We start from the raw sequence: 13,935 nt of genomic DNA on the forward strand, positions 1-13,935 counted from the left end.
TTTTGCCTAGTTCCGTGCTGAGGGTTTTTTCAACCTGCAATTTGTTCTTGTCAGAGACCAGCAGGGCTGAGTCGTCCGCAAACAGGAACAAGTTGCAGTCACAGGCTGACGACATGTCATTTGCATAAATTAGGAAGAGTAGCGGTCCTAGTATGCTTCCTTGTGGAACACCACAGCTCACTGTGAGGGGGGGGGGATAGAGTACCGTTTACCTCTACCATCTGTTCTCTCCCCTCCAGGTAGGATTGCATCCAGCTCACTGATAGGCTATCAAAACCAATTGCTTTTAGCTTGTCCATTAGAATGGAGTGATTGACAGTGTCGAAGGCCTTTTGTAGGTCCAGCATGACCATGCCGCAGTATTTGCCAGCGTCCACCTCTTGTTTGATGTGGTCGTTCAAATAGAGGAGGCATGTGTCAGTGGAGTGGGACGTTCTGAAGCCAGATTGGAATTCGTAGATTAGGTTTTTTTCCGCCAGGTACTTTTCGACCTGTTCGTAGACTATTTTCTCCATGACTTTCGAGATGGAGGTAAGAATAGAAACAGGGCGGTAGTTGCCTGGGTCTAATTTGCTGCCCTTTTTGTGTAGAGGGGTCACTCTCGCAATTTTGAAGTCCTTGGGGACGTGCCCCTGTTTTATAGAGAGGTTTATTATGTGTGTGATGACTGGGGTGATGGCGGCTGCTGCGTCTCTGAGGAATTTGGAGGGGATGTTGTCATGGCCAGTGGCCTTGTTAGGTTGGAGGGCGCTAAATTTTTTGAGTACCTCATCGGTTGTTACCATTTCAAGTTTGAAGTCGTCTTTGTGGACCCCTAGGTTTTTGTAGTATGCTACTATGTGTTCTACCCCATAATGCCCTGAGTGGGAGGGTAGTTTGTTTACCAGTGTTGTGGCTATGTTTGTGAAGAAGATGTTTAAGTAATTGGCTACATCCAGCTTGTCTGTGATGAGCGTGTTGTCCGTCTTTATGTTTATGTTTGAGAATCTGGTTTTAAGTTTTTTACTGCAGCCTAGTTGATTATTGAGTAATTTCCAAAGTTCGCGGGGTTTGTTAGACAATGCCTCATGTATTAAACTAAAAGTGAATAGTTGACTGGGTCATTTTGTTTAAACAGTAACGATAGCTAGGTAGCTAACGTTAGCTCACAGAGGTCCCATGCACTAGACTAGAGCAGACTATTGCCGGAGCCTCTGTTGACACGGGTCTGGGAGGGGCAGGGGGAGGAGGAGGAGGGGGAGGGGAAGTGCGCTGCAGCTCTGTGTGCCTGAGAGAGAAGTCAGTGAGTGAGAACTCTGCTAAGAATTGTATCATGGGGTGCTCCAGTAGCACACCATGTTACCGCGCTGCGTCGCGGGACTCCGTGCTGCGTCACGGATCTGGTTGACTCCGAGTTCGATTCCCGGACTCGCCGTCATTTGCCGAATGTCTCCCCCTGCTCTCTCTCCCGTTTCACCCTACAACTGTCGGTCATGCTTGACCAGAAAAGCGATAAACGCTAAAAAATAAAGTTTTAAAAAAAGAATTGTATCATGTTTTTCTATCGGTTTTCACGATCGGCGAAAATAAAGCATTATCGGACTTCACCGATCTCATATCTATACTGAATATCGGCCGACACCGATCGCTGGCCAATCGATCGGGGCATCCCTAATTTTAAGGTTAGTGTAAGGAGCTAGGGAACGGATGGAGTCAATGGACTGTAGTCAATCATTCTCATAATATGACAAGAATGTGTATGTGTGTTCATGTGTGTTTGTGCATATGCACACATGTGTGTGTCTTACATGTATGTCCTGGTGGAAGCGAGTAATGGCCGTCTGCATGTGTTTTATGGGGATCAGCATGTCCTGCACGACGTGGTGCTGCTCGTAGAGACGTCGGATGGTTTCTCCCTGGGTCAGCTTCAGCAGAGAGATCTTTGGGGGAACCATCCAGCCAAACAGCCACCTGAACACAGGGTTGTTGCCAAATGGGATGATGTCCTAGAAAAGGACAAATCAGTAGTAGTAGTCAGTATCAAAGGGTTACTATTAAAAGGGGAACTGTGTTGATTTATTTTGCAAATAATCTCACACACATCGAAATGGTGTAGATCAGGGATTCTCAAACTTTTTCATACCACGACCCCATTTGAATTAGGATTGTTTTTGGGGACCCCACACTTAATGTATCACGTAATTTCAACATGGAATTAAGGAATATCAAAATAAAAGCACACGTTCAACTTGAGCATGCATATTTATTCGAAAATGTTATTACAGCACTATGTTATCAATATACATTTATAAAACGAGGCATATATAGCCAAAATATGTTGCCAGAACATTAACTTTTTTTTTTTTTTTTTTTATACTTGCCAATGCGCTGTCACCTACCAATGCCAATTGGTACTTTGGCATTGCCAATGCACTGTCACCTACCCGCGACCCCAACTTGGGTCGTGACCTGTAGTTTGAGAACCACTGGTGTAGATAAAAAAATAGCAATATGTTATCTTATAGGGACTGCTACATTATCATTTCATTGAGCTGTAATTATCACAACACATTCAAACTAATTTCCTCTCAATAACTGTCAAACTGAATGACATCTCCTTAGCAAATGATCTCAATTCCTTCTATGCGAGGTTTGAGGCTGTGAATAAAAACACCAGCCTACAAACCACGGCAATGGGGGGGGGGGGGGGTCTGCTGATGGAGACTCAGTGTTCAGGGTAACAGAGCATGAGGTGAGACGGATCTTTAAAAAAGTGAATATCAGGAAGGCAGCAGGACCGGACGGCATCCCCGGCCGTGTCCTAAAAGTCTGTGCCGACCAACTGGCCCCGGTATTCACTGACATCTTCAACCTGTCCTTGGAACAGGCTGTCATCCCCACCTGTCTGAAGAAGTCCACCATCATCCCTGTACCCAAAAAATCTACGCCCGCTTGCCTCAACGACTACCGCCCTGTAGCCCTCACCTCCATAGCCATGAAGTGCTTTGAGAAGCTAGTGAAGGGCTACATCTGTTCCTCCCTCCCCATCAACCTGGACCCTCTGCAATTTGCATATCGCCCCAACAGGTCCACGGAGGACGCCATAGCCCATGTGCTGCACACAGCAGCATCACACCTGGACAAGAGGCAGGGGAACTATGTGAGAATGCTGTTCATCGACTACAGCTCAGCATTCAATACCATAGTCCCCTCCAAACTCATAGCCAAGCTCAGCGACCTGGGCTTGAACTATGACCTCTGCCAGTGGGTCTTGGACTTCCTGACGGGCAGACCCCAGGTGGTAAGAGCAGGCAACTGCACCTCCTCATCCATCACGCTCAACATAGGGGCCCCCCAGGGCTGTGTTCTGAGCCCCCTCCTCTACTCCCTGTACACACATGACTGCGTAGCACAGCGGAACAACAACACCATCATCAAATTTGCTGATGACACAGTAGTGGTGGGCCTGATCTCTGCCAACGACGAAAGGGCTTACCTGGAAGAGGTAGAGAACCTGTCACAGTGGTGTCAGGAGAACTGCCTCTCCCTGAACGTCAGCAAAACAAAAGAAATTATTGTGGACTTCAGGAGGTCGGGGGTCAAGGACTACAGCCTCCTCAGCATCGACGGGGCACCGGTTGAGAGAGTGAACAGTTTCAAGTACCTCGGAGCCCACATATCCGAGGATTTGACATGGACCACACACATTGACAGTGTTGTGAAGAAGGCACGACAACGCCTCTACTTCCTCAGGCGCCTAAGGAAGTTCCAAGTCAGTCAGAAGATCCTTAGGAACTTCTACTCATGTACAATAGAGAGCATCCTGACTGGCAACATCACCTCCTGGTTTGGGAATAGCACTGCACAAGACCGTAGCAGACTACAAAGAGTGACACGTTCAGCCGAACGCACAATTGGAGGAGGGCTTCCCACCCTCCAGAACATTTACAACAAGCGGTGCAAGGGGAAGGCTAAGAGAATTATTAAGGACTCGAGCCACCCGAACAACTGCCTCTTTGAACTGCTGCGGTCAGGCAAGCGATACCGGAGTCTTAAGGTGAGCACAGAAAGACTCAGAAGAAGCTTCTATCCCCAGGCCATCAGGCTGCTAAATGAACAATAAACACTATGCAACAACCATCAAATGCACACAGCACACACACCCACACGCACACACTCACTTAAACAAACAACACACTGCAGCACCCACTCTCCACACTTTAGATCACACACTTTATATTTATTGATAAAGGATTTGCACTACAACTCGTACACCTACTGTAAATTGTACCTAAATTGCACCTCATCCTATTTCTGCCTTGCACTATATAGTATTGTATATTAGTACACTACACAGTATTGTATATTATATGGTAACTCAGTTACGTCTACTCTGCATCGAACATTGTACATATGTCTATACTGAACACTGTGACCTTATTTTTTTACTTCTTTTTTACTTCTAATTTACATGCTATACTATGTTATTTTATTTCATACTTATCTTGTCTTGCACAGTCTCTGGAGCGTAACAGTAAGAAGCATTTTGTATAAAAGTATTCTGTACTTCTGTATGACAACTATTAAAGAAACTTGAAACTAAATGAATATGTGCAAAACTGTTTAGAGTTTTTGGATGTGTGCGAGATTATGTGCAACATAAATCAGCATTGTTTTTAGTGAAGTGCCCCTTTAATAACCAGGTGACCGAGGGTGATCGTCAGTAACTAATTAAAATCAAAGGACCATCTTAACTATCATACGGTGTCATTCTAAAATATTAAAACAACACAGTATGTTCAAATGGATACAGTGTCCCTTGTGTAAGCTATCAGACACTCTAATTTAATGAACGGGTCAATGAAGAAATGTTCGTTTTCATTAGCTGGGTTATCTATCTACACTCTCCTTTCTCCAAGACACTGACCGATGCAAAGCGAATTAAACATCCCCATTGATCTAATTTGAATACTCCCAACCCCCTGCTTAATAAACGGCCGTGCCATAGCGGTTTCTTATGACGATCGATCACAATCAGAATGGTCCTTTCTCAAGCTCCAAGCTCTTTTCTTCACCCAGCGACAGTTGTGATTGGAGGATCAAGAAAGGAGGGCAGGGTTTGAGATAGGTCAATTCTGATTGTGATTGATCATTATAAGAAACCACTGTGGAATCGAGTGCATTTGTACAATACTTCAGGATACAAGCCAATATCCAGGTTAAGGTCTTAGTACGGGATGAGGTATTCATATGCATCTGCATCTCGTGATTATTAATGTGTTCGTAATAAGATAATTCTAATTAGATTCCAATTCTTTATTTCAACATATAATATACGTAACTGATAGGGCATACAGACCCTCATCTGTACCTTTGATTACACTGTTTACCTTCTCATATTCAGAGTCAATTATATTGTTTACACTGTTTATTATTATTTATTTTTCTTCCTCATATTTTTTTATTTTCAGATCTAATTTCATTGCCTATATTTATGTCTTTCTACTATTATGCACATACCTGTAACTCCCCTCCCTCCTCCCCCATGCTGCTATGATGCCCGAATTTCCCCAAGGGGATCAATAAAGGAATATTTTATCTTATTAAATAGAATATTGTGCAATATTACAATAGCAGCGGAAATAATAGTGAATGAAAGGCTGCATTTCTATAGTTTCTAGTACTAGCACCACTCAAAGCACTTTACAATGGAACGACTGCATGAATGTTTCAGTATGGGCAGCTCCAGAGGAACCTGAAGCCCTGATCCTGGCATCCTTCAGAGTGGTAGCACCATGTTCAGAGTGGTAGCACCATGTTCAGAGTGGTAGAACCATGCTCAGAGTGGTAGAACCATGTTCAGAGTGGTAAAACCATGTTCAGAGTGGTAGAACCATGTTCAGAGTGGTAGAACCATGCTCAGAGTGGTAGAACCATGTTCAGAGTGGTATAACCATGTTCAGAGTGGTAGAACCATGCTCAGGGTGGTATAACCATGTTCAGAGTGGTAGAACCATGCTCAGAGTGGTAGAACCATGCTCAGAGTGGTAGAACCATGTTCAGAGTGGTATAACCATGTTCAGAGTGGTAGAACCATGCTCAGGGTGGTAGAACCATGTTCAGAGTGGTATAACCATGTTCAGAGTGGTAGAACCATGCTCAGAGTGGTAGTCCCATGTTCAGAGTGGTATAACCATGTTCAGAGTGGTAGAACCATGTTCAGGGTGGTAGAACCATGTTCAGAGTGGTAGAACCATGTTCAGAGTGGTAGAACCATGCTCAGGGTGGTAGAACCATGTTCAGAGTGGTATAACCATGTTCAGAGCGCCCAGCAAAAAGCGACTGAGCTACACAGCACCACGGGTAAATGGAATAAGTTGTTTACATGCCTCAGTATCCTGGATAATATCCCAGTGTTTACATGCGGCGACTTGTAGACCCAGTGCTTGAGTAATACATTTAATAGATTTCATTTATATAGCACACTTTAAACTCAGTGAGCTCTCAAGGTGCTTCACAGCATAAGGAAAAAAAAAAAAAAAAAGTTTAAAACAAGAAAACATTAAAATTAATAAAAATAAGATGATAAGAATAAAAAGGTTTAAAACATAAAAAAAACATTTTAAATGAATAAAATAAAACAAACAAAACATAGGAGCAGATACTGTAAAAAAAATTAAAATAAAGAATAGGCCCTATTCGAAGGCAGAGCAAAACAAGTGGGTTTTAAGGCTGGCCTTGAAGGCAGCAATGGAGACTGAGGCCTTGATGGACCCCGGCAGCTGATTCCACAGGCGTGGCCCCAGTGCGGAAAAAGCATGGTGCCCATGGTCGACAGCGTGGGATGGCGAGGAGGTTTTGGCTGCCAGACCTGAGTGACCTGAACGCAGGAGTTTCCCGAATAATACCGGAATATTACCGTTAACCCAGCCGTTTTGGATTGGGGTTTGATTTAGGGCTGCACGATTTTGGGAAATAATCTAATTGCGATTTTTCTGACAGATATTGCGATTGCGATAAAATTTGCGATTATATATATTTTTTTAAGCAGCCCCACAGAGGTTTATTGTAAAATGCGGCTTGCATCTGGCCTACGTGGTGGGGCTTTTCAGGACACAGAGCCTGAAAACTTTTCTTTTTACCTGGGAATCGATACCGGTACCCAACGATACCTTTTTTTCTGTACTTTACTCTCCCTCTCTGAAGTCTAAACTTCACAACACACAATCTAAAACCCCTTACCTCCCTCTCCCAAACCGATCTTGTATCTCAATGGGACTTCCTGGTTAAATAAATGTAAAAAAAAATTATAATTGCGATTTTTTTGTTTGCGATTTGATAATTGCATCATTCCAAATCGCAATTTCGATTAAAAAACTATTAATCGTGCAGCCCTATTCTTAACGTGTGTTGTGTGTCACCCCAACTCTCTCTCCTGTCTGTCGTGCCATTGTGTATGACAGCAGGCGTAACATGAGCTGTGGTTCTCAACTGGTCTAGCCTCGGGACCCAACATTTTCCTTAGTCATTAAGTCGCGACCCAACATTTTTAACCACTATGATTTATGTAAAAAAAAATATTGCAGTAATACGCAATCTTTCAAAACATGAAATAAACACAAAAAAGTGCAACAAAAGTGCAACTATTGCTAAAAACCCAATGAAATCAAATAATAATAAATAATTATGCTTAGCAGATTTCTTAGCTTAACATAACATACCTAAGTTTGGGGGAACTAATGGGATAACTGGGGTTGCAACAAATGTGCAACTAGGGCTAAAAACCCAATGAAATAAAATAATAATAATAATAATAAATAATTATGCTTCTTAGCAGACTTCTTAGCTTAACATAACAGACCTACAGTAAGTTTGGGGGAACTAATGGGATAACTGGGGCTGCAACAAAAGTACAACTATGGCTAAAAACACAATGAAATAAAATAATAATAATAAATAATATATCCTTAGCAGACTTCTTAGCTTAAACATCCCAGGGAACTAATGGGATAACTAGGGATGTTGTTTGCTCCTGACAAGAGTCTCAAAGTCTGGGGTGATGGTAGACAAAGCAACTCTGAGGTCATGCTCAATGTCCAATCTGTTCCTCTGATTTGTCTTCAGCTGGACCAGAGCTGAGGAGGCCATTTTCACAAAGATAAGTGCAAAAAAAATTATTACATTTTTTTACACACATCCACGACCCGCTCAAGATGGACCCACCAGTTGAGAAACACTGACCTAATAGACGAGTAAGTATGCCTGCTTTAGACATCCGTTAAACCAATACTGTCCATAATTCACCACACAATTTACGGTTATGGAAAATAATGACCGCCAAACCTCACTCAGTGTACTAATGGCTAATGATTTTTGTGAGTGTGTGTGTGTGTGTTTGTGTGTGTATTTGTGTGGGAGAGATGGAGATAGTGAGTCTAATGCAGAAAAAAGTGTGTGTGTGTGTTTAAGTTTATTTGCAAAAGCGACAGTGCATATTAATAAACATAAAAAATGTAAATTTAGAATTAGCCAGAAGGCTAGATTTCATCTGTAGTCCCTGGCCAAGATGTTAAAAAGAGCTTCTTGTCCAAAATGTTTACTGCTCGTTTATATAGGGACTCAAGTTTATTAAAATTGGTTAACCCTGCCTGGGACCAGCTTGTGATGCAGTACGACAGATGGGAAAATATCATTGCATGCATATATAACAACGCTGCTTCAGTTGTCAGGTAGGGACGGATAAATCTAAAGTTACAAAGACCAAACTTCACAGTATGGATTACCTTCTTAGTGTGCTTTTTAAATGATAAGTTGGAGTCTAAAATTATACCAAGGTACTTAAAAAATCAGAAACTACCTCAAGTTTTTCACCATTGCACAGTACATCCTGGGCGTCTGGAATTATGTTGGTTTTAGAGAAAAACATACAAACGGTCTCGTTTATATTTAGGTGTAGGCATGACTGGATCAGCCAGACTGATACATCAGACATTGCTGCGGATAGCTTGCATGCAGCCTCTTGGTGCCGTTTTGTGTGGACATAAAGAACCGTATCATCTGTGTACATTTGAAGACTGGCCGACGGACATGCAGATGGGAGATCATTTATATATAGGCTGAAGAGAAGCGGGCCCAGTATGGATCCCTGAGGAACCCCTGTTTCCACTGTAAGTGCCAGTGATAACGTATCTCCTATGCAAACAACTTGTGTCCTGTTGGCTAGATATGAGGCTATCCAATTGATAGCGGAATTGGAGAAATTGAAGTTGCGGGATAGTTTAGATAGGAGGATCCTGTGATTAACTGTATCAAAGGCTTTTCTTAAATCTAAAAATACAGCACCAACTATGCCCCCTTTGTCCAATTTAGATTGAATGCACTCAAGTAAAAAACAGTTTGCTGTATCTGTAGAGTGGTTGGGCCTAAAACCAAATTGCATAGGGTGTAACATCACGTGGCCCTGGCTAAGATGGGCTGTAAGTCGCTCTGTCACCCATTTCTCTACAACCTTGGATAAAATTGGTAGGATGCTAATGGATCTGTAATTGGCGACATCTGTTGGGTCTCCAGATTTAAGAGGAATGACAGCAGCAGATTTCCAAGTGTCAGGGACGACGCCCTGTCTAATGGGCAGGTTTATTAGATGGGATATTGGGTGGGCGAGGGTGTTCTTGTGCCTTTTCAGGAATGCAGTATCCAACCCATAGACGTCTTTAGTTTTTGTATTCCTCAGAGAGCTGATGATTTTCTATACTGCTGATTCTGATATATCAGGGATTGAGAAAACACATTGGAGGTGGGTGGGGGGGGGGGGGGGGGCACTGTACATTGGAATACTGACAAAGCCATACATGGTCATTTACTGTACAACTGGGTTAGGACATTTGTGGGGGCCAGTTTCGAATTGCAGTCTCCCGTAGGTGTTCTTTGAGAGTGTTTTTGAAAGTGGGTAGTGATTCACATTCCTTTACAGCTGTGGGTAGGGCGTTCCACATTGATGTGGCATAATTGCGAGACGTGTTTAGTCCCTTGTTTGAGCCGAATCTGGGTTTAACATGATTTGTGGAGCTCCCTCTGGTGTTGTGATCGTGGTATTCACTGACCTTTGGGAAGTATTTTGACATGTACATGGGTACCTTGGTCGTGTAGTGTATCATGTAGACCAGGGCCCTCATTCATCAATGTTGCGTACGCACAGATATGTGTTTAACCCGTGCGTACGACCATTTCTAAGCAAAGTGTGGGATTTATCAATTTGAACGTGAACTTGACTTTGTGCGTATGTCTACGCACAGCCCAGAGCATGCTGACGCCCTGTGGTAGAATATGGGGACTGCAGACGGACGGCATAGCTCTCATCAGTTGCATGCATTAGTTTCAATGCGGAAATAAGCTTCCGTGCATTACTCCCGACACTGGCGCGTGTTCTGTATGAACCGTAATTCATTATAGTTCATTGTGAAATAGCGACAGTAGTGTAATTATAACGGGCTCATGCGCGAACAATAGGTTGGCTTGCTTGTTTGGCACGGGGGCAGACGCAGAACACCGACCTCCAAACGCGATTAAATATTGTTTCAAATAAAAAGCGACATACTATTATTTTGTGTCATGTTTCCAAATAAGATTGGCCACAACGAAACGCTTTCTACTTCAATTTGTTGGTTAGAATAGATTACCTCGCTCCGTTGAAACTTCACTGAGACTAACAAACCGTAAAAGACAGTATTTTTTTTGTGAGCTCCGCGCACAGACGTGATAATAATAATAATAATAGCTTCATTTTGCACGAGGGTTTCGGACACAAATACGGGATGGTTTGAAAGCTCGGCGTTGCTAATAAACATTTTAAATATTTTTTATAAACTGGTCAACACTGCATTATTTCCGGCGTTGGGTGCATGATGCGCATGCGCTGTGATCACAACCAGGCAGCCAACGCTGAAAATAATGTCGTTTTGAGCAGTTTATAAAAAATATTTAAATGTTTATTAGCAACGCCAAGCTTTCAAACCATCCCGTATCTCTGTTCGAAACCCTCGTGCAACTCTGAGTACCTTTGAAATGTCTGTGATACTTGTATAACGAACGGTTCGGTTAGAACCAGTCCTTCAGGGTAAATCTAGGTTGGTTTCCTATTAAGGAGCAAGTGATAGTAGATTCACTCCGTGCATCACAGTCATGAAAGGGGCTAGGGATTCAAGTTTGCGTTTTTATTGATCACATAGGCAGGCTATACATGGCGTATAGGCTACATCATACATGGCAGTGAGATTCATTGTTCTTGTATATGCTCTCGTATTATTGTTTATATAGGCTACCCAATACTGACATCAAATATGCCTCTAGAAATCATATGCAGCAGGTAGAAAAAAGACGGAAAATCCATCGCGATTTGGAATAAAATTGAGGATAACTTTAATCCCTGGGTATTAATCGAACAAAACGGGAAAAGGCAGTCATATTCCAGCACGGTCTTTATTAGTGTTTGCGCTGCCCAGACAGCAATGGTTAATAGATATCATATCCGAGCGCGGCTACGTGGCGTAGTGGGCAAGGCGCTCGCCACGAATGCGGAGGCGCTGGGTTCGCCTGTTCGAGCCCAGCGCTCCACATTGCTTTCAGTTTAGCTGGTCGTTCATACTAATACACATTGGCCGTATTAGGGGGTGGGAAACTGATGGGTGGGGATCGGGCGTTGTGGACAGCGACTCCTACAGGTCAGTTGGAGCGCCTGCGCAGTAGAATCAGGAAGTGTCGGGGGCAGCGTGAGCCTCCCACGCGTTACTCCTCGCCACTGAGAGATCGAGCTGCGCAGGTGAAAAGATGCGACTGCTGTTACCTCAAGTACCGGAGGGGACTTGTGCTATGTATGGCTTAGTCCACATTGCAGCCGGCTTGTGGGAGGCAAGAAACAGCGTTCGTGACAGGGGAGGGTTGAATTGGATGATACGAAATTGGGATGGGAGAAAAATATAGAAAAATGGGAGAAAAAGTGGATAAAAAAAAAAAAAAAAAAAAAAGATATCATATCCGACATCACCGTACGTGTACATGTCTGTCAGCCTGTCTCGTATTTCTCCATAACACCCTTCCCTCGGGTCAGTCCACTTTTCCACATTTCATGGGGGTGTTCCATTACCGTATATGGTTAATCGGGGCGGTTCTGGTATGCAAATACTTAAAACAGTGCACAAGCTCCAGCTTAGGAGCAAGGTGATATTTATCAAGACAGGTGTGCGTAGGACCTGTGTACGCACGTGTGATAAATCCCGTTTTTTTTTGTGCGTGCACACATTCTAAATTCTGTGCTTAAGAACGAAAATAGAATACTTTCTAAGAAAACTTGATAAATGAGGGCCCAGGCCCATTGCAAGTTGCTGTACTCTGTCGTCTACTCTAAGCCATCCTAGGTTGTCGAAGTGGGCAGGGGTGAGGTGGGTTCTAGGAGTCAGGTCAAGCAGTAGTCTGACTAGTTTGTTTTGAGATGTCTGTAATTTGGTTTTTAGTGCCTTTGAGGTGCTTTGGTACCATGAGGTGCAAGCATAGTCGTAGTGCTCCTGCCAGAGTCTTCAGGGTATTCTTGTTTACCAGAGAGGAGATCCGGTACAAGAATCGAGTTCGTTGGTTGACTTTTTTTTATTACATTGGATGCCATTTTGTCACAGGAAAGATTAGCCTCTAGGATGGAACCCAGGTAGGTAATTTCATCTTTCCTTGTGACAATATTGTCACCCACTGTAACTGAGAAGCCGTCGGTCTTGCTGAGTTTGTTATTTGAACCGAAGAGAATGGACTCTGTTTTACCCATGTGTAATGATAGTTTGTTATCGGCGAGCCATATGCAGATTTTGCCTAGTTCCGAGCTGAGGGTTTTTTCAACCTGTAACTTGTTCTTGTCAGAGACCAGCAGGGCTGAGTCGTCCGCAAACAGGAACAAGTTGCAGTCACAAGCTGACAACATGTAATTTGCATAAATTAGGAACAGTAGCGGTCCTAGTATGCTTCCTTGTGGAACACCACAGCTCACTGGGAGGGGGGGGGGATAGGGTACCGTTTACCTCCACCATCTGTTCTCTCCCCTCCAGGTAGGATTGTATCCAGCTCACTGATTGACAAGCTAAAAGCAAGTGGTTTTGATAGTCTATCAGAATGGTGTGATTGACAGTGTCGAAGGCCTTTTGTAGGTCCAGCATGACCATGCCGCAGTATTTGCCCGCTCCACCTCTTGTTTGATGTGGTCGTTCAAATAGAGAAGGCATGTGTCAGTGGAGTGGGATGTTCTGAAGCCAGATTGGAATTTGTAGATTCGATTTTTTTCCGCGAGGTACTTTTCGACCCGTTCGTATACAATTTTTTCCATGACTTTCGAGATGGATGTAAGGATAGAAACAGGGAGGTAGTTGCCTGGGTCTAATTTGCTGCCCTTTTTGTGCAGGGGTGTTACTCTCACACTTTTGAAGTCCTTAGGGACGTGTCCCTGTTTTATGGAGAGGTTTATTATGTGTGTGATGACTGGGGTGATGGCGGCTGCTGAGTCTCTGAGGAATTTGGAGGGGATGTTGTCATGGCCAGTGGCCTTGTTCGGTTGGAGGGCGCTCAGTTTTTTGAGTACCTCATCTGTAGTTACCATTTCCAGTTTGAAGTCGTCTTTGTGGACGCCTAGGTTCTTGTAGTATACTACTATGTGTTCTACCCCATAATGCCCTGAGTGGGAGGGTAGTTTGTTTACCAGTGTTGTGGCTATGTTTGTGAAGAAAGTGTTTAAGTAATTGGCTACATCCAGCTTGTCTGTGATGAGCGTGTTGTCCGTCTTTATGTTTATGTTTGAGAACCTGGTTTTAAGTTTTTTACTGCAGCCTAGTTGATTATTGAGTAATTTCCAAAGTTCACATGGTTTATTTTTGTTTTCCTCAGTTTTGTCATTGATGCATTTTTTTTTTAGCAGTTTTGATC

The 13,935-nt window shown here is 43.3% G+C and overlaps 1 protein-coding gene across 1 annotated transcript in view; it reads right to left on the reverse strand.

The window, feature by feature from the left end:
• dhcr24 (24-dehydrocholesterol reductase) overlaps positions 1-13,935 on the reverse strand; it is a 42,521-nt gene that overhangs the window by 3,709 nt on the left and 24,877 nt on the right. The window contains exon 7 of the mRNA XM_084307443.1: positions 1,788-1,985. Within this exon, the coding sequence (XP_084163569.1) occupies positions 1,788-1,985 (198 nt within the window). The remainder of the gene's footprint in view (positions 1-1,787; positions 1,986-13,935) is intronic.

Source organism: Notolepis coatsorum (genome assembly GCF_963971535.1).
Source record: "Notolepis coatsorum genome assembly, chromosome: 2".
NCBI classification, from domain to species: Eukaryota; Metazoa; Chordata; class Actinopteri; order Aulopiformes; family Paralepididae; genus Notolepis; species Notolepis coatsorum.